The 17,690-nt window shown below is 36.5% G+C and overlaps 4 protein-coding genes across 4 annotated transcripts; 2 read left to right on the top strand and 2 right to left on the bottom strand.

Moving 5' to 3' along the window:
* LOC100260215 (3-oxo-Delta(4,5)-steroid 5-beta-reductase) lies at positions 1-1,453 on the bottom strand. Its single transcript, XM_002276123.4, has one exon. The coding sequence runs from the start codon at positions 1,342-1,344 to the stop codon at positions 214-216; it is 1,131 nt and encodes a 376-aa protein (XP_002276159.1). The 5' UTR covers positions 1,345-1,453; the 3' UTR covers positions 1-213.
* A 2,746-nt stretch (positions 1,454-4,199) lies between these two features.
* On the bottom strand, positions 4,200-5,716 carry LOC100265432 (3-oxo-Delta(4,5)-steroid 5-beta-reductase). Its single transcript, XM_010651230.3, has one exon. It carries the CDS (start codon positions 5,638-5,640, stop codon positions 4,501-4,503), a length of 1,140 nt encoding a protein of 379 aa, XP_010649532.1. The 5' UTR covers positions 5,641-5,716; the 3' UTR covers positions 4,200-4,500.
* Positions 5,717-7,903: 2,187 nt separating this feature from the next.
* On the top strand, positions 7,904-11,861 carry LOC104879209 (putative pentatricopeptide repeat-containing protein At3g16890, mitochondrial). The gene is made up of 2 exons (XM_010651231.3): positions 7,904-10,364; positions 11,315-11,861. Exon 1 carries the CDS (start codon positions 8,077-8,079, stop codon positions 10,216-10,218), a length of 2,142 nt encoding a protein of 713 aa, XP_010649533.1. The 5' UTR covers positions 7,904-8,076; the 3' UTR covers positions 10,219-10,364; positions 11,315-11,861.
* A 4,590-nt stretch (positions 11,862-16,451) lies between these two features.
* On the top strand, positions 16,452-17,635 carry LOC100241383 (uncharacterized). Its single transcript, XM_002276002.4, has 4 exons — positions 16,452-16,588; positions 16,677-16,804; positions 16,985-17,210; positions 17,301-17,635. The coding sequence occupies exons 1-4, from the start codon at positions 16,480-16,482 to the stop codon at positions 17,414-17,416; spliced, it is 579 nt and encodes a 192-aa protein (XP_002276038.2). The 5' UTR covers positions 16,452-16,479; the 3' UTR covers positions 17,417-17,635.
* Positions 17,636-17,690: the final 55 nt, after the last annotated feature.

The raw sequence follows: 17,690 nt of genomic DNA, 5'->3' as shown, positions 1-17,690 counted from the left end.
TTCTCACAGAAGAAATAACAGCTCTGTCGTACATAATCCCATTCATGAAGTATATAATCAACAGAGGAACTAACAAGACAAGACCCAAGACCCAAGAACTAAACCACAAAGATCTTCCTTAGGTGCTAGTCATAAAATGTAAACAATAGAGGAACTTACAAGTTACAACACAAGATCCAAGACCCAAGCCACAACCACCAACAAAGATCTTCCTTAGGGTATTATATTCATCACTCTCAATCTCTCCACCCATATGCCTATGCTCTGCAGCGTATCCACATGGCCAAACCACCCGAAACTGCGACTTTTGTTCATGCTGCATACATGCTGAAATTCGAAATGCAGAACTGCTTTCAGCGCTGCAAAACAAGTGATCTCCTCTAATTTGCTCTCGTACAGTCCATGTTTTTTCACAATGCTCTCCCAAACTTTTCCTTTCTCACTCATCATCCCCACAAAATCAAACTCCTGGGACTCATCAAATTCCACAAACTCAACCTCAAACACCTCGCACACTACCTTCCACATGCTCTTCCAAGTAAAAATGTCGCCGTTTACGCAGTTGAACGCTTGGTTCTTAGCCTTTTCAGAAACCGCCGCCCATATCTGCTGCTCCGCCAGCACACGCGCGTCCGACATGTCGCAGAAATGATCCCAAGTGTACCGGGTGCCTGGATACCGAAACGGCAAGCCTTCGTGTTTACATATGGCTGCATAAACTGCGAGTGTGAGCAGCGCGTTATACGTGCTCCTTGAAGACGCGCCGATGATGATTGATGATCGGTGAACGGAGTAGGTGAAGGAGGGTGTGTGCGAAGCTAGTAGGTCTTCGAGCGCGTAGTAGAAGTTCGGGAATGGAAGTCGAGGGAAATCCTCCCGAAATGGGGTCTCCGGTGCGGTGAGCTGTTTCGATTTTTCCGGGTAGAATATCGGGCCCATGTAATGTTTGGTACCGGTCTGAAGAGTCACGTGTTGGAGGCGTGATGACGGCGCCGATTTGAAAACTTCGAGTACGTTGGACAGCATGGCGGCGTTGACGGTGATGTTGAGTTCCTCCGTTTCGCGGACTTGGATGGCCACCCAGAATACGTGCGTGACTTCGTTCGAAATCGGAGAGAGCTTGGCCCGCGTGTCGTCGGAACAAACGGCGTCGAATGTCATGTAGTGGTCGACGATGGAGATGGGGAACCAGGTGGGCTGGGGGCGGCGGGCGGCGCCGTAGACTTTCCATGGGCTGCCTGAGGCACTAGGCTTCTTGAGTGCTTCGGCCAAGCTCAAGCCGGCCATGCCGGTGACGCCGACGATCAGCGCGACTGATGCGTGAGGAATCTGATCTAGCTCCATAATCCAACGGAGATCCAAGAGTGGTGACTCAAAGGATGAAGGATACCTTTGGCATGTGGCTGGTTTTTGTGGTTCACATGCAAAAGATTCTGATCTATATATTCGGTCAAATTTACACCGCAAAGATTCAAATATGGAAGTATAAAAAATGTTCAAAATGACTTTTTTATATTTGTTTTTATTGTAAAAATATAAATGAAATTAAATATAACTAAAATTAATTAAGAATTTATATATTTTAAAATTATTTAATTTTTATATAACAAAAGAAAATAAGTGAAATAATTTTTTTTTTAAAAAACATTATTTCCTTTATTTTTTAAAAAAAAATTGTTCTATTTTCTTTTCCTTTGACAACAAGATACAAGTACAAACATTTAAAACTACTAAGAAATGAAATTGGAATACTAATAATAACACTTAAAAAATGTATCGTGCAAAGAAGTAGAAATGTAGCTAAACCCATAAATGTAGCTACCCAAAAACCCTTAACCCAAAGGGTCATATCTAACCTACGCATTTGGTCAATGCATTTTGAAGCCACCTAAAAATTGGGTCCACCTAAAACACTAACCAAACGAGGTTACCTAAAAGTGAGTAGCTTATTTTGGTTAAAAAGAATTCCTTTCCCTCTCTTCTTCCTTTCCATTTTTATAGAGAAAGTGTTTGGCACGTGTGTCAATCTTATTGAATGTGGAAATATTTTTGGAACTCACGAATACGGAAGTTGGTTTTTTAAAAGAAAGTTTGTTTTCATGCGAACACAGAAGATCGTTTTCTTGTGTGATTTGTGTTTGCCTCGAATTCAATTCTTGTTTAGTGGTGAAATTCGTTCACTTTTGGAAGTTCGTCCACTTCATAGCTCCCACGTAACCCACCTTAGTCCATGGCAAACAAGGCTGCCCATGGTTATATCATCTTTTGCCTTTTGATCACATGTATATATAAATTGTCATGACCCAAATTCCGAACGATCTAAAATTTGACCCATGATCCTAGGTCAAAGGTTTGACCATAAGAGTTCCTCCTAATTCAAGTTGGCAGGTAACCAAAATGCTCTGATTTTCTAGAGCTCATTCCAAGTAACATTCCAATTTATTACAGATATGAGATAACTACTCAAGAGCAACAAGAACATTCAATAACAGTAAGATCTCCAACTCAAGTCTAAAAATGAAACTCCACAATATGAGCAAATTCAATCCAAAACAAGTCCATATACAATTACATAGTTTAATAATACACTAGAACATGTTTTCAAATAACCCAACACAACTGAAGGTAACAAAATCCTCTAAGTTGTTCCATGTCCCATTTGCTTATCATTATGAGCTATATTTGCATCTAAAAGGATTTTAAAATGAAGGGAGTGAGCATTCCACATTGTTCAGTAGGGTGCTTTATACTCAAGGGGTTAATTGAGATTATTAAGGTTCAAGTGAACACAAAATAAACATTCCATCATAATTGATCAACCCAAACATTTTAATTATATAATTATAACAATTCAACAATTAAGTAAAATGCAGGTGAATATGTAACACATAATCATACAAAGTATTGTTCTCGGGCTTTTACTGAAAGATACATGTCCATATCCAAATACACTCTCATTCGAAGTCTTCCCGAGGTAGATTTTTGAGTATTTCACTATAAGAATCTCACTTTCTTCTTAATTCGCCTCACACGAACTTTTACTTTTCATTACTATTTTATTTTTCTTTCTTTTTCCATTTCATGCACTTTTCATTGTTTTTTATTTTCCTTCACACAACCATGATGTAAATGAAATGCAATGAAGTTAATTATCCTCATTCACAAGTATCACAAAAATTTATACCAAAATTCTTACTAAAATTCCATAATTTTTCAACAATCCCAACAATTCCAATAATCAAATATAATTATTTCTCCACAATAAAATTACCAAAAACAACCAAATAAATTTTCAATATTTCAAATATCAATTGAACATAATCAATACCAAAATTCCATAATTTTTTCACAACCTCAATAATTCCAACAATTAAATATAATTATTTATCCACAATAAAATTACCAAAAAAAACCAAATAAATTTTCAATAATTCAAATATCAATTAAACATAATCTCTATCAAAATTCCATAATTTTTCCACAACCCTAATAATTCCAATAATCAAATATAATTATTTCTCCACAATAAAATTACCAAAAACAACTAAATAAATTTTCAATATTTCAAATATCAATTGAACATAATCAATACCAAAATTCCATAATTTTTTCACAACCTTAATAATTCCAATAATCAAATATAATTATTTCTCCACAATAAAATTACAAAAAACAAACAAATAAATTTTCAATAATTCAAATATCAATTGAACATAATCAATACAAAAATTCCATAATTTTTTCATGACCCCAATAATTCTAATAATCAAATATAATTATTTCTCCACAATAAAATTACCAAAAGCAACTACATAAATTTTCAATAATTCAAATATCAATTAAACATAATCAATAGGAAAATTTCATAATTTTCCACAACTTCAATAATTCTAATAATCAAATATAATTATTTATTCCCAATAAAATTACAAAAAACAACCAAATAAATTCTCAATAATTCAAATATCAATTAAACATAATCACTACCAAAATTTCATAATTTTTCAATAATTCCAACAATTCCAATAATCAAATATAATTATTTCTCCACAATTAAATTTTCAAAAATAACCAAATAAATTTTAAATAATTCAAATATCGATTAAACATAACTCATACCAAAATTAAATTTTTTTTCAACAATCTCAACAATTTTAATAATTAAATATAATTACTTCTCCAAAATAAAATTACCTAATTATCACAAAAATTTCAAGAAAAAAATTCCTAAATCATCTCATAAAAATTTATAACTTTTTTTAAAGAAAAAAAATATCAAATAAAAGTTTTAGGGTTAATACACCGTTCAATCCAATTGTTCAAAACGGAATCTACCATTGTACGAATGTTCCTCGCGGCGAATGTAGTATTCCCCTGAAATTTCATGCGAAAAGTATGGATGTTTGGCCGGCCATTCAGCGGCACTGTCACTTTCCCTGTCGCCGCCGAGACCCCTCCCTTTCCACCACTTCCTTTTTTTTTTTTTCTTTTTTCTTTTTTTCAGTCTGTTGTTGCGGGTATTATCTTCATCACTCTCAATCTCTCCACCCAGGTTCCAACACTCTGCAGTGTATCCACATGGCCAAACCACCCAAAATTGCGACTCTTGTTCATGCTACACACATGCTGAAATTCCATATGCAAAACCGTTTTCAGAGCTGCAAAACAAGTGATCTCCTCCAATTTCGTCTCGTAAAGCCCATACTTTTTCACTATACTCTCCCAAACTTTTCCTTTTCCACTCATCATCCCCACAAAATCAAACTCTTGGGACTCATCAAATTCCACAAACTCAACATCAAACACCTCGCACACTACCTTCCACATGCTCTTCCAAGTAAAAACGTCGCCGTTCACGCAGTTGAACGCTTGGTTCTTTGCCTTCTCCGAAACCCCTGCCCATATCTGCTGCTCCGCCAGTAAACGCGCGTCCGACATGTCGCAGAAATGCTCCCACGTGTATCGGGTGCCGGGATACCGAAACGGCAAGCTTTCGTGTTTACATATGGCAGCATAGGCTGCCAGTGTGAGCAGTGCGTTGTACGCGCTCCGTGAAGACGCGCCGAGGATGATGGAAGACCGGTGAATCGAGTAGGAGAGGGACGGCGAGTAGGAAGCTATGAGGTCTTCAAGCGCGTAGTAGAAGTTCGGGAATGGGAGGCGGGCCGAGTCCTCACGAAACGGAGTTTCTGGACATGGCAGTTGGCCCGAGTGGTTGGGGTCATGGAGCGGACCGATGTAGTGTTGTGTGCCGGTTTGGAGGGTGAGGTGTCGCAGCCGTGAAGACGGCACCGATTTGAGGACGCCAAGTACATTAGAGAGCATGGCGGCGTTAACGGTGACATTCAGTTCCTCCGTTTCGCGGACTTGGATTGCCACCCAGAAGACGTGCGTGACTTCGTGGGAGATCGGAGACAACTTGGCACGAGTGTCATCGGGATTAACGGCGTCGAAGGCTATGTAATCGTCGACGTTGGAGGTGGGGAACCAGGTGGGCTTGGGGCGGCGAGCGGCGCCGTAAACCTTCCAAGGACCTCCAAGGGCCCTGGGCTTCTTAAGGGCTTCGGCTAAGCTGAGGCCCACCATGCCGGTAACGCCGACGATAAGTGCAACTGACCCATGAGAAGTTTCTGAGTCCATGAAAATGAGAAAGAGAAAGAGGAACCAAATTTGGAATTGAAAATTCTTTTTCAATCGCCACCTATCCCAATTGCAGTTAAAAGAGCAATGCCGTGGGGCTATCCATATTTGATTTTTATGATAGATTTTTATTGATTTTATAATTAAAATATGAATAAAATAATTCATTTTTGGTTGTCGTGACGTTGAATGATTTTTATTAAATTTTTATTGATTTTATTATTAAAATACGAATAAAATAATTCATTTTTGGTTGTCGTGACGTTGAATAGGAATGCCGACATGTTCCACCATAATAGCCTTGGCCCAGAGATAAAGCCACAACAAAATCATAGGTTTGTGGTGTCATTTGACTCCTTTCTATATATTAAGATAAGACTTGTGAGTCTTGGTGCTCTTTTTAAAAACCTATCCCCATCATCTATCCACTCTGGTTAGGTAGTATATTTACAATCCCTTGCATATTGTTTTTAAGGAAGCGATTTAAATATTAAAAATATTAAAAAGTTTTTAAAAATAACTCTCAAATATATTTTAATTTCTTTAATATTTAAAAAATATTTTAAACATTTTTTAATACTAAAAATTTTTCATCTATCTTTCGAATATTAAAAAAAAGTTTAGAAACGTGTTTTAAAATTACCATAAAAAACATGCTTAATTACTTTCTAAAAATTTATTATTTTAAATATATGATTTTTAGAGTTTTTGTATCTAATTTTTTCTCCATATTTTTTTATTCTAAATTGATCAACAATCATAACATAAATACTAATCCAAAAGACTATAAATTATTCAAAATACTTTTAATAATAAACTTTGGTCCATATAAGTTCATTATTTAAACTCAAGACCTAGAGGAAGTGTGAAAATTGAGAAGAAGAATATGAATTTTTTTATTTTTCCAAAAATGAACTATGAAAAAAAAGAGTAAAAAAACATTAATTTAAATTTTATTCATTTTGTAAACCTTAATAAAATTTAATTTAATTAAGTGATTTGGAAAAAAATACACCTTTTTCCGATAAAATGGAATAAATTATTATTATTTTTATTATTTAAAAATCAAACATCTTGAAAAATATATATATTTAAAATTATGTATGTAGAAAATAACTAAAAATATGTTAAACTTATATTTTTTAAATGATATATTTTTAGAATATATATATATATTTTAAAAAAATTAGTTTTCTAAAAATAATAAATTTTCAGAATAATTATTAAAAAAAAATTAAGATAAAAAAGTTTGTCAAATATTGTGGTAGAAAATACTCAAAATAGTTTTGAAAGGTATATTGATATTTTCACATTTTATATCACTCTCATCAATTATATAATTTTTATAGGGTAAATCTTAATTTTTGACGCCTGTTGTCTCTTCACACTTTTGTAACAACTAAATTTTTATTAATTTTTTTTATAAAAAAGGCTTTTGACTTTTATTCAAACATGACCGAAATTTTAAAAAATATCAAAATGATGAAATAAAGCTATTTGTTTTACTTTTACATAACCCCTAAAATAATGAATGTTAAATATCAAATAAATCAGATGTTTGATAAATTAATTTAATATTAACGATTTAATCTAAGTTATTAGGTAGATAAAATATTTTTAATAAAATAATTTAATATCACAATTTATAATAAAAAACAAATATAAATCAAAATAATTAACTTATTATTAATATCAAATCTCTTTTATATTATTTATCTATATACAATTGTGATTATACATTCGTAAATCATAGATATTAGTAATGATAAATATATTAATTTGATGAGTTAGAATAATTCAAATCCAATTTAATATTTTCATAATATTTATATTTATTATTCCATAAAATATTATTATTATTATTATTATTATTTTTTAAGTTTAAGAAAAAAAATCATATACTAACATTGTTAAATACGGCATATTTAATAATCATATTAGATATTTAAAAGATTAAAAGCATACCTTAAATACAATATATTTAATCATGATTAAAAATGTTAATATAATCATGCTTTGTCTATTAATGCATTTGACAATGATTTTTAGGAAATGTTTATAGTAGTTTTAATATTTGAAAGATAAAAATTTTTAAAATTTTAGAAAGATTAAAAGTGTTTTATAAAATCATTACTAAATTGAGTTTAAATTTTATGATTTTTTAATTCCACCTGATAATATTTGGTGTGAGTTTGACATAATCCAATATGACCTAATAATATTGGCCTTGATTGGGTGAATGTCTCCAAATTCGGGTCGGGTCGGGTCGGCTATAAATCTAAACGATCACACCCTAGTTGCAGGCTTGCAGCCCTGCTTCATCCGTTCGGATTATGTACAAACACAACAGAGAGCCGGTTCGGATTATAAGCCGGTCCGAGTTCCATAAAGCTGCTAAACCCTAGACCAGACCCGCTATCTGGTCTGGCAACGGACATGAGAGGGCTTTCTTTAGCTTCTAGGGCTTCTCCTGCAATCAAGAATCTATCTGAAGAAGCATACAATCATAGGAAATTCAATAAAGAAAACCCCACAAAACGCAAACCCAAAGCAGCTCTCAATCCAAGGCCTACAGACAAGCTTGCAACTCCTTCAAGAGGTAAGTCTGGTTCCAAGAGCCCTAGTTTGTTTTTCAATTCAAACAGCCCCATTTCAGATCATAATCAGGAATTTCGCGTTAAATCGATCGATCATCAATATATTTCCGAGATTTTGTCGAGAGAGGACTGGTTTTTATTGATAAACCACGAGTATAAGGCGAAGAGGATCAGTTTGAATCCTCGGTTGGTGGTGAGCATTCTGCAGAACCAAGAAAACCCATTATATCCTCTGAGATTTTATGTCTGGGTTTTGAAGATCAACCCGTTGTTAGCTAAGAATCAGTCCGTTCGGGTTGCTTTAGCGAATGTTCTTAATAGGAAAGGTCCTGTTATATTGTCTGTTGAATTGCTGCAAGATATTAGAAATTCAGGTTGTGCGATTACCGAAGACTTGCTTTGTATTTTAATTGGTAGTTGGGGGAGGTTTGGATTGGCGAAGTATTGTGCAGAAGTTTTTGGGCAGGTTTCGTTTTTGGGTCTTAGTCCAAGCACTAGGTTGTATAATGCGGTCATTGATGCATTGGTGAAATCCAATTCACTTGACTTGGCGTACTTGAAATTCCAACAGATGTCTCTGGATAACTGCAATCCTGATAGGTTCACATACAATATTCTTATTCATGGAGTTTGCCGGATAGGTGTGGTGGATGAGGCACTTCGTCTAGTTAAGCAGATGGAGAGCTTGGACTGTTCACCTAATGTTTTTACTTATACCATTCTAATTGATGGGTTTTGTAATGCGAGAAGGTTTGATGAAGCCTTTAGGGTTTTAGAGACAATGAAGGGTAGAAATGTGAGTCCTAGTGATGCCACATTTAGGTCATTAGTTCATGGGTTGTTTCGCTCTATTGACCCGTCTAAGGCATTTGAGTTGTTATCAAGATTTTTAGAGAAGGAAGCTGTCTTGCCTAAAGTAGTTTGTGATACCATATTGTGTTGCCTCTCAAATAGCAAGATGCCAAAAGAGGCAGCCTTGTTTTTGAGGAAAGCACAAGAGAAGAGTTATTTCCCTGACAGTTCAACATTTAACATTATAATTACTTGTTTGATTAGAGAACTGGATGTCAATGAGACATGTGAAATATTGGATAGTTTTGTTGAGCAAGGTTTGAAACCATGTTTTAATACTTACATTTCACTTATTGAAGCTTTGTTCAAGGCAGGAAGAGATGGGGAGGGGAATCGTTACTTGAATGAGATGGTCCAAGTTGGACTTGTATCAAATGCTTTTTCATACAACATGGTTATTGATTGCTTCTGCAAAGCTGGTATGATGGACAGAGCATCAGAGACTTTCAGAGAAATGAAGGAAAGTGGCATTGATCCTAACATTGTTACTTTCAACACCCTTATTAATGGGTACTCAAAGAATGGGGAGATAGGCAAGGCAAGAGCTCTGTTGGAGATGCTTTTGGAGTATGGATTCAAGCCTAATATCTTTACTTTTAGTTCTATGATAGATGGCCTTTGTCGGGCACACCAGATCAGTGATGCTTTTAATTGTTTCAATGAAATGGTAGAGTGGGGTGTTGCTCCAAATGTTGTCACATACAATATCTTGATCCGCTCTTTGTGTGTTGTTGGGGATGTTGCTAAATCAATGAAACTTTTAAGAAGGATGCAAGCTAATGGAATAAGCCCAGACGTATTCTCTTTCAATGCTCTCATTCAAAGTTTTTGTAGAATGAATAAGGTTGAGAAAGCACAAAACCTTTTTGTTTCCATGTTAGCATTGGGCTTGAGTCCTGACAATTTTACATATTGTGCTTTTATTAAGGCATTGTGTGAATCAGGGAGATTTGATGAGGCAAAAGAGTTGTTCCTCTCAGTGGAAGCAAATGGATGTATTCCTGACTCTTATACATGTAACTTAATTATAGACGCCCTAATCCAACAGGCCCGGTTTGAAGAGGCCAAGGCTATAGCAAGGAAATATAGCAATCAGGGAATTTCCCCAAATTCTATACCTGTTTTATAGGATTGGGCTTCTTCCAGATTGTGATTTTTGGTTCATGAGTTTGTGCTGCTTTTCTAAGCTTTTGGCTTTGAAGACAGATCCAGCCACCATGATTCATGACTTCTTGATGTTCTACCTTCTGCATTCATGGAATCAAGTGATCATAGGTATATAACAAGTCACTCATTTTGCTTTTATAGAACTTTTTTCCTTTTTTCCAGAAAGAGTTGCGCCAATTCCTGGTGTGATATGCATGTTAAGTTTTTGAGATGGATCTTCCAAAAATGGCTCTGTCATGCAGTTTTACTCATTGCATCCAATCCTAAAATTCTGTTTTTTTAGATAGTTGTCCATTTATTACCCTTCAGTCAAATTTTTGGTAATAATTATAATATCAGATATTTTTGTAAAAAAAGATATTGGGATGGTATTTTGTGCTTTGAATTGTGTTGCTTTCCTTGTGCTCATTTTGGGGGAATCAGTTGGACTTGGTTACTCACACTGAGACATCAGTGGGTGTTAAATCTTTGCCCAAAACAATTATTCAATTGAATCTGATTTAAGATCTATTTATTCTGATAACTTATCTCAGAGCTGATCATTTGGACCGTTCAATTCATATAGGTGGATCTTAGATCTATGAATTAGTCAATTGAATTCCAATATTCTGAATATATATATTTTTTTTTGATAAGTAAAGAAAAGTTGTATATAAAGAAAAGAGGGGACACCAAAAGCAATGCCCTCAGAGTGTACAAGAAGTATACAAAAGAAGCGAAAAGGCTCAAACCATAAAAGCCAAGAAGCTACAAATATCCATTTCACTATTTTTTTTGTTCATTTTGTGGCAAGTTTCTTTTCAGATGGAAACTACTGATGAGGATTCTCTTATCTTTTTGCTGAAAGATTTTTCTTACGTAGTCTCAAATTTTACATTTTGACTGGTTTTATAGTATATACAGCCTAGTGATATCTTTGTTTCATATGAGGAATATTGAGATGTATAACTGTCAAGGTGGTTCTGTTTGTTTTTGTACTTCCATTTGACACAGAAGCAGATGCAACTCATTGAAGTAGTTATGAGCTGAACCTCACCTCACTCTTCATGTTTTTGCAGCATGGATTGGGCTACTTCCATGATAACAGGAAGGATAGAGGAACTGCTTCCTAGACATGGTGTTACATGGTAATATTAGATTGAAGGTGGTGGTCAGGAGATGGCCACTGGATGCAGCAGTCTGTAAATCTTTCTGCATAACCTTACATGCTCGGATCACTTGGAGGGGATATTCAGATGGACTTGGGCCTTGTTAGCAAGACAAATATGTTTTCTGATGATTTTAAAGAAGTCATGGCCCTAGAAGATATAGAGGAAGAGCAGCTTACATGGCAGGTAGTTCAGCTGAGGCTTTGTTGAGCTGAATTCAGGAAACATCTGACATCTAGTGGAATTGCAATCCTGTTCGCTCTGTTTCAAACTGCATTGGGGATGAATTCATTTTGTTCCTGACAGCATTAAACATGTAACAATCTTGTAACATGTATATTTGCATTTCTTTTATAATAATGCTTATGGTGTCAAGTCCAGTTCTTGTGAATTGACCCCAGTCTGAATCTGTTTCCTCAATTGTTCCGGAAAATGAAATGGAATTGTTTTTCTTCTATACGACATTCAGATGGCACTCAGACTTTAAACAAATCATGGGTTTTATTGCAAACCACTTCGTTGTAATATTTTTTTCTTTCTTTTTTTTTTTTGGTGAATAACTTGTATTTTGTCTATAGTTAATTGCTAGTATATTGTTAAGTAATTTAGTAAATGAACCAATAATTTGTTGTGTCTGCAGATTGCTAGGTTGGACAGATATCTGTCAAACTGCAAAAAAACTTTCTATTTTTTTTTCTTGATTCAATTTCAAGATATAGAGATACAGGGAGATAATTTAGGATGGTATGCTTAGCCTATACAGTATCTTCGGCTAAACTGATTGTTGACCCTTGAATTAATGCTCGCTCCAACTTACATACAATCTTGACTTCGAAAGAGGTTGTATACCCTAGTGGGATGTCCATGTAGACCTCTTCTTCAAGATCGCCATGGAGAGGCGTTCTTCACGTCTAGTTGGAGTAGTGACCAATCTAAATTTGCTACGAGAGATAGTAGTACTCTCACAGTATTTAGTTTAGCTATTGGTGAGAAAGTCTCTAAATAGTCTATGCCATATGTCTGTGTAAACCCCTTCGCCACGAGCCTTGCCTTGTATCGGTCAATCGATCCATCAACCTTGTATTTCATAGAGAATACCCATTTACATCCCACTAATTTTTTCCTTTCCGATAGAGGAACCAATCTCCAAGTATTATTTTTTTGTAAGGCCTCCAACTCTTCTTGTATTGCTTGTGCCCACTTTGGATCGGCTAGAGCTAATTCAACACTATTCGGGATGTGGCAAGAGGACAAGGTGTGTGTAAAGGTTTTGATAGGCTCGGAGAGTGCTTGAGTGAACACATAATTTGCAATCGGGTACTTGGATCTTCTCTCTTCCTCATCAGGAGAATATCTATTAGGTGGTTTCCCATGATTGTGTTTGAAAGGCAATATGTAACCAGCAGGAGTATCCAAGGTATTATCACATGGAGGAGTGGTAGAATGGCTTACCTCAGGAGTATTCTCAGTGGGAGAGTCTTCGGGTACTGAAGTGAGGGGGGAATTTGCAAGCTCATAATTGACAAGTTCTTCACTCTCGGGTCCTTCTCCACCTATAACATCTCCCATTCTGCAATGTTCATCAGTGGTTGTAGTTCCTCATTTTCAATTTCAATTCCTAGTGTCATCTCGCCTCTTGGAGTTATTAACCAATTCGGCTCTTCACCCGTAGGCTCTCCCTGAAGAGCTGAATTAGTCATCCTGGTTTGGAAGAATGACTCGGACTCAAGGAAGGTCACATCCGTGGTGATGTAGGTGCGATTGGCAGTAGGGTTATAACACCTATAGCCTTTTTATTTTTTTTTATTTTTTTTTTATTTTATGTAAACCATATCCCAAAAAAAATGCGCCGAACTGCACATGGATCCAGCTTGGTACGCTGATTCTTGTGAAGATGGACAAAAACAACACATCCAAAAACCCGAGAAAGAAGCATAAGAACTGAGGGCACAGGAAAATGAGTAGATAAAACTTGTAGTGGAGTCTTAAAATTCAACACTTTGGAAGGCATTCGATTGAGCAAGTATATAGAAGTGGCAATTGCATCATCCCAGTGGCGATTAGGAACATGTGTGCCAAGGAGTAAAGTGCGAGCGGTCTCCAAGATATGCTGATTTTTTCTCTCGACAATACTATTTTGTTGTGGGGTCTGGGAGCAAGATGTTTCATGGAGTAGACCATGATGTTGGAAATAGGCCTAAAAGTGTTGATTAATAAACTCCCCACCATTGTCGGACCGAAAAACTCGTATCTTGGTTGAGAATTCGGTCTGAATCATGGTATGAAATGTTTGAAAAATAAGAAAGACTTCATCTTTGGTCTTCATTTGATAGAGCCACGTCATGTGAGTACAATCATCAACAAAAATCACAAACCATCGATAACCTGAGGAAGTAGTCACCGTTGAAGGCCCTCATACATCAGAGTGTATTAAGGAAAAAAGGACAACATTTTTATTCAAATTTGTTGGATAGGAAATTCTATGGCTCTTAGCCATAATACATGTATTACATTTAAAGTCTATATTCGGTAAATGTAAAAATAAATCTGGAAATAAGTGTCGTAAATAACCAAAGGATGGATGCCCTAAACGACGATGCCATAAACAAATTTGTCTTTCCTTGCTACCGACCTGAGTTTGCATGTGATTTGCCTTTCTCGGGCTGAAATCATCGAAGTAATAGAGCCTCCATTACTTAGTACCATGCCTAATGATCTCCTTGCTGAGAATATCCTGAAGAAGACAAAATGCAGGATATATTAATACTACACAATTAAGTTCTTCAGTAACTTAACTTGTTGACATCAGTTTGTTTGATAAATATGGAACAAGAAGCGTGTGAGTGAGTGAAAGAGAGGGTGAAATGGGCACTGTTCTAGCCCCTGTGATAGGATATGCCACCCCATTGGCATTAGCAATGCAAACTCGTTGTGGTTGTGTTGTATGAGAAAAGTCACTCGGGTCAAAGGTCATGTGATCCGTGGCCCCTAAGTAAATGATCTAGACACCATTATTTCAAGTGTTGGAGCTACACAAAACTTGTCCACAATTACCTCGATCGTTGACTATAGTAGAAGAATCAACCATGGGAATGAGTGATAACTGGGGCTCAACAATGACCACAACAGCTTGACCCGTGCCTTTCTTAGCCATTGTGTTATCCTTCTTTTTCTAGGCTTGCAACTCATGCCATTAGTCGGGGTACCCATGTAGTTTGAAGCAGGTGTCTCGAGTGTGTTGGGTATTGCCACAATGAGTACACTTTCCCTCATTAGTTTGGCACTTAGTTTTGGTTGATGACCCCAACTTCACCAAAGTTTGTGGTTGACCAGGTTTAACCCCTTTAGTGGCCATGGCAGCACTGCTAGAGGCATTCTCGACCCTAGATGCCATCACAACTTGGCGAGTATCTTCCCTTTTAACATGTGCATAGGCCTGCTCAACAGTAGGAAAGGGCTTCAACTGAAGAACATCACTTCGAATATTATCAAGTCAATCATCTAACCCATCCAGAAAAATATAAACTCTTTCCTCTTGCAGGATGGAGTTATATTTTTGTATATCCGCTGCACACTCCATCGGGTTAGGGCGACGAAAGTCAATCTTGCGCCACAAACCTTGTAGATCATTGTAGTATTTTTCAATGGATTCACCTCCTTGCCGCATCCGAGTTACACGCCTTCGGAGATCATAAACTTGTGATGTGTCGGATCCATCAAAGTATGTTGTAGTAATAGAATCCCAAACCTGCTTGGCAGTCGGGAAGCGAATGAAGTTCCCGACTAAGAAGGATTCCATCGAGTTGATCAACCACCCCTTCACTATAGCATTCTCTGCCATTTTTGAAAGGATGGATCTGTCTCTAATGGTTGTGGTAAGTCTCCATTGATGTATCCCAATTTGTTTTTGCCTGAGATATACATCTCAACAACCTGGGACCATAAGGCATAGTTAGAACCATCTAACTTGATGCCTAGTACTGTTGGGGAATCAGTGAAGGGTAATGGTGATGAGGCTTGGGCCCTTGACAGAACCTCTGTCATCTTGGTTGTCAAGGATGGATTCAGTTGTCGTGTTTGGTGGTTGTATCAGTTCGGTGGATTCTGCCATGGATTCTGAGTAGTTTGGGTCTCCTTCTATGGTCAAGTCACAGGAAACCCACGACCATGCTCTGATACCATGTCAAATTGCAAAAAAACTTTCTATTTTTTTCTTTGATTCAATGTCAAGATATAGAGATACAGGGAGATAATTTAGGATGCTATACTTAGCCTATACAATATCTTCGGCTAAACTGATGGTTGACCCTTGAATTAAGGGATTTCTATAGTTACAATTTCAATAACCTAGTAATTCTAATGACTCACACCAACAATATCATCTTGAGGCACCGTTGTCGGTCATGGTTGTAAGGACTATCATACAACATGATCTATAGATTAACACTTATTTTGACCATACAAGTTGCTTGCAGAATCGCTTATTCTTAGCCTAGATACTGGCTATTTTCCATTGATTCACTGAGCTGTAATGCATCTTCCAGACTGGTGTACCTGCTTCTACAAAATATATGTGACACCAGATTTGGTAAACCTTCTGCTTGGTCACCTGTCCATTAGGTCGTAATCTTAAGCCTGTCAGGAGGAGGTATCCTAGTCCTCAAGTCTTTTTCTGGGTATATTCTTAGTGTAGTTGATCATAGTTGCTCAAGTCGTATTGATGATGTATAGCACTTTCCAAGTTCTATAAGAAATTAAAATGAGCTTTGGCGTGACGCCTTGCCTGGAATTACTTGAATGATGGAGTAAATCGAACTAGTAATGGAAGTGTGAGAGACAAGAATAACTTTAGGTTTAGTTTCTGACACTCAAAGGAGAAAGTCCACAGTAAGTAGAAGTTGGTGGCTTGCACTCCAACTGCCCTCTCACTGCTAGTCTTTGCCCTTCCTCCATTTCTTGCCCAAAATATAGAACAGACCACCAAGTGGGTTTCCTTTCCCAATTCCATTTACCAAACAAACTTTAATGCCTATTATTAAATTCTTCTGATCATTTACAATCTCAGTCTCTGCTCCATGAGCTCAACTTGTCCTCAAGCTTCTGTAATGGCATTCTCAGTTACCACCAAATGTTGGGTGCTACTTGTTGCTCTGGTTTATGTCTCTTTTTTTGGTTTCAAATTCGGTAAATAATGGTGAAACAAGTCTTTCCTTGCGTTTTGCTTTTCTGGTTTATCAACATCAGTATTGATTGCCACTCTGGTCATTAACAGGGAATGCACATGAAGATCTGCCTGAAACAGGTTCTGTAGATGGTCATGATATTCCTCAAACAGGTGCCGTAGATGGAGACCCAGCTCAGATTGTAGCAAAAGCCTTGCTCTGTTTCAATGACAAGTTCGTAAGTGATTTTTTTGCGAGTACTACATCTATAATACAACTCAACGCCAATTCTGATAGAAACTTTATGTGCTTGCTTTTGTTTATGATCTTTGCTTGGTGGGTAATGTTATCTACTGAGAAACCTTCTCATCAGTTAGTTTGGTATATGAATTCTTTGCCTGTTTGGAACAAATCCCAGATCTACAGCAGCTGTGAGGAATCTTATAGATTAAACGAGAGAGGAAACATCAACGTCCCACCTGAATATACTGATCAATACTGCAACGGACCGTGCCTGGAAGAGACTCACCTTGTGCTCACCTGCATTGGCAACATATTATCAAACTTTTTTTTTTACAATAAAGCCACGATACAGGACGTAAGGGAGACCCTCCAGGCAGGATGCAGCTACACCAGTGAAAGAGGTATAGCTCTTGAAAAACATCCTTCTTCTATCCTTTAGGTTGACGACTGCCAAATTCCAAGCATCATAAGCTGGCTTGTTCCTTGAACAGGTGACTTCAATGTGGCTGAGCACATCGAGGCTGACGAAAACAGTGCAAACAAGGCTGGCAAATCGATCCTTTTCGGGTTTATGCCGATGATTATAGGATGTGGTTTGCTGATTTGATACATTCTTCTGATACTTACAGCTGATGTGGTTGAAATGGTGGAGAGATGCCTAGAATATGGAAGTAATTTGCTAGCATTATGTTAGAAATATTAATGTTAAACACCTTTGTGTTGTAAGAGAAAAAGAAAGAAAAAAAAAAGGAAGGGAAAAATCATCCATTGTAACCTGGCTTGGAGTGATGGACTAAGAGGTGAATTGCAGGCTTAATTTATGACATTGTGCATGATGAAGTTGTAATTGTATCAATGAACCTAATTGTGATTATGCCTTG

Source organism: Vitis vinifera, chromosome 5, assembly GCF_030704535.1.
Source record: "Vitis vinifera cultivar Pinot Noir 40024 chromosome 5, ASM3070453v1".
NCBI lineage: Eukaryota > Viridiplantae > Streptophyta > Magnoliopsida > Vitales > Vitaceae > Vitis > Vitis vinifera.
This window is presented reverse-complemented; position numbering and strand designations above follow the sequence as displayed.

Coding starts and splice junctions, on each gene's coding strand:
- LOC100260215 (XM_002276123.4), bottom strand. CDS start 1,344: ATGGAGCTAGATCAGATTCCTCACGCATCAGTCGCGCTGATCGTCGGC.
- LOC100265432 (XM_010651230.3), bottom strand. CDS start 5,640: ATGGACTCAGAAACTTCTCATGGGTCAGTTGCACTTATCGTCGGCGTT.
- LOC104879209 (XM_010651231.3), top strand. CDS start 8,077: ATGAGAGGGCTTTCTTTAGCTTCTAGGGCTTCTCCTGCAATCAAGAAT.
- LOC100241383 (XM_002276002.4), top strand. CDS start 16,480: ATGAGCTCAACTTGTCCTCAAGCTTCTGTAATGGCATTCTCAGTTACC. Junction 16,589..16,676: donor TTTTTTTGGTTTCAAATTCG/GTAAATAATGGT, acceptor GGTCATTAACAG/GGAATGCACATGAAGATCTG. Junction 16,805..16,984: donor TCTGTTTCAATGACAAGTTC/GTAAGTGATTTT, acceptor AACAAATCCCAG/ATCTACAGCAGCTGTGAGGA.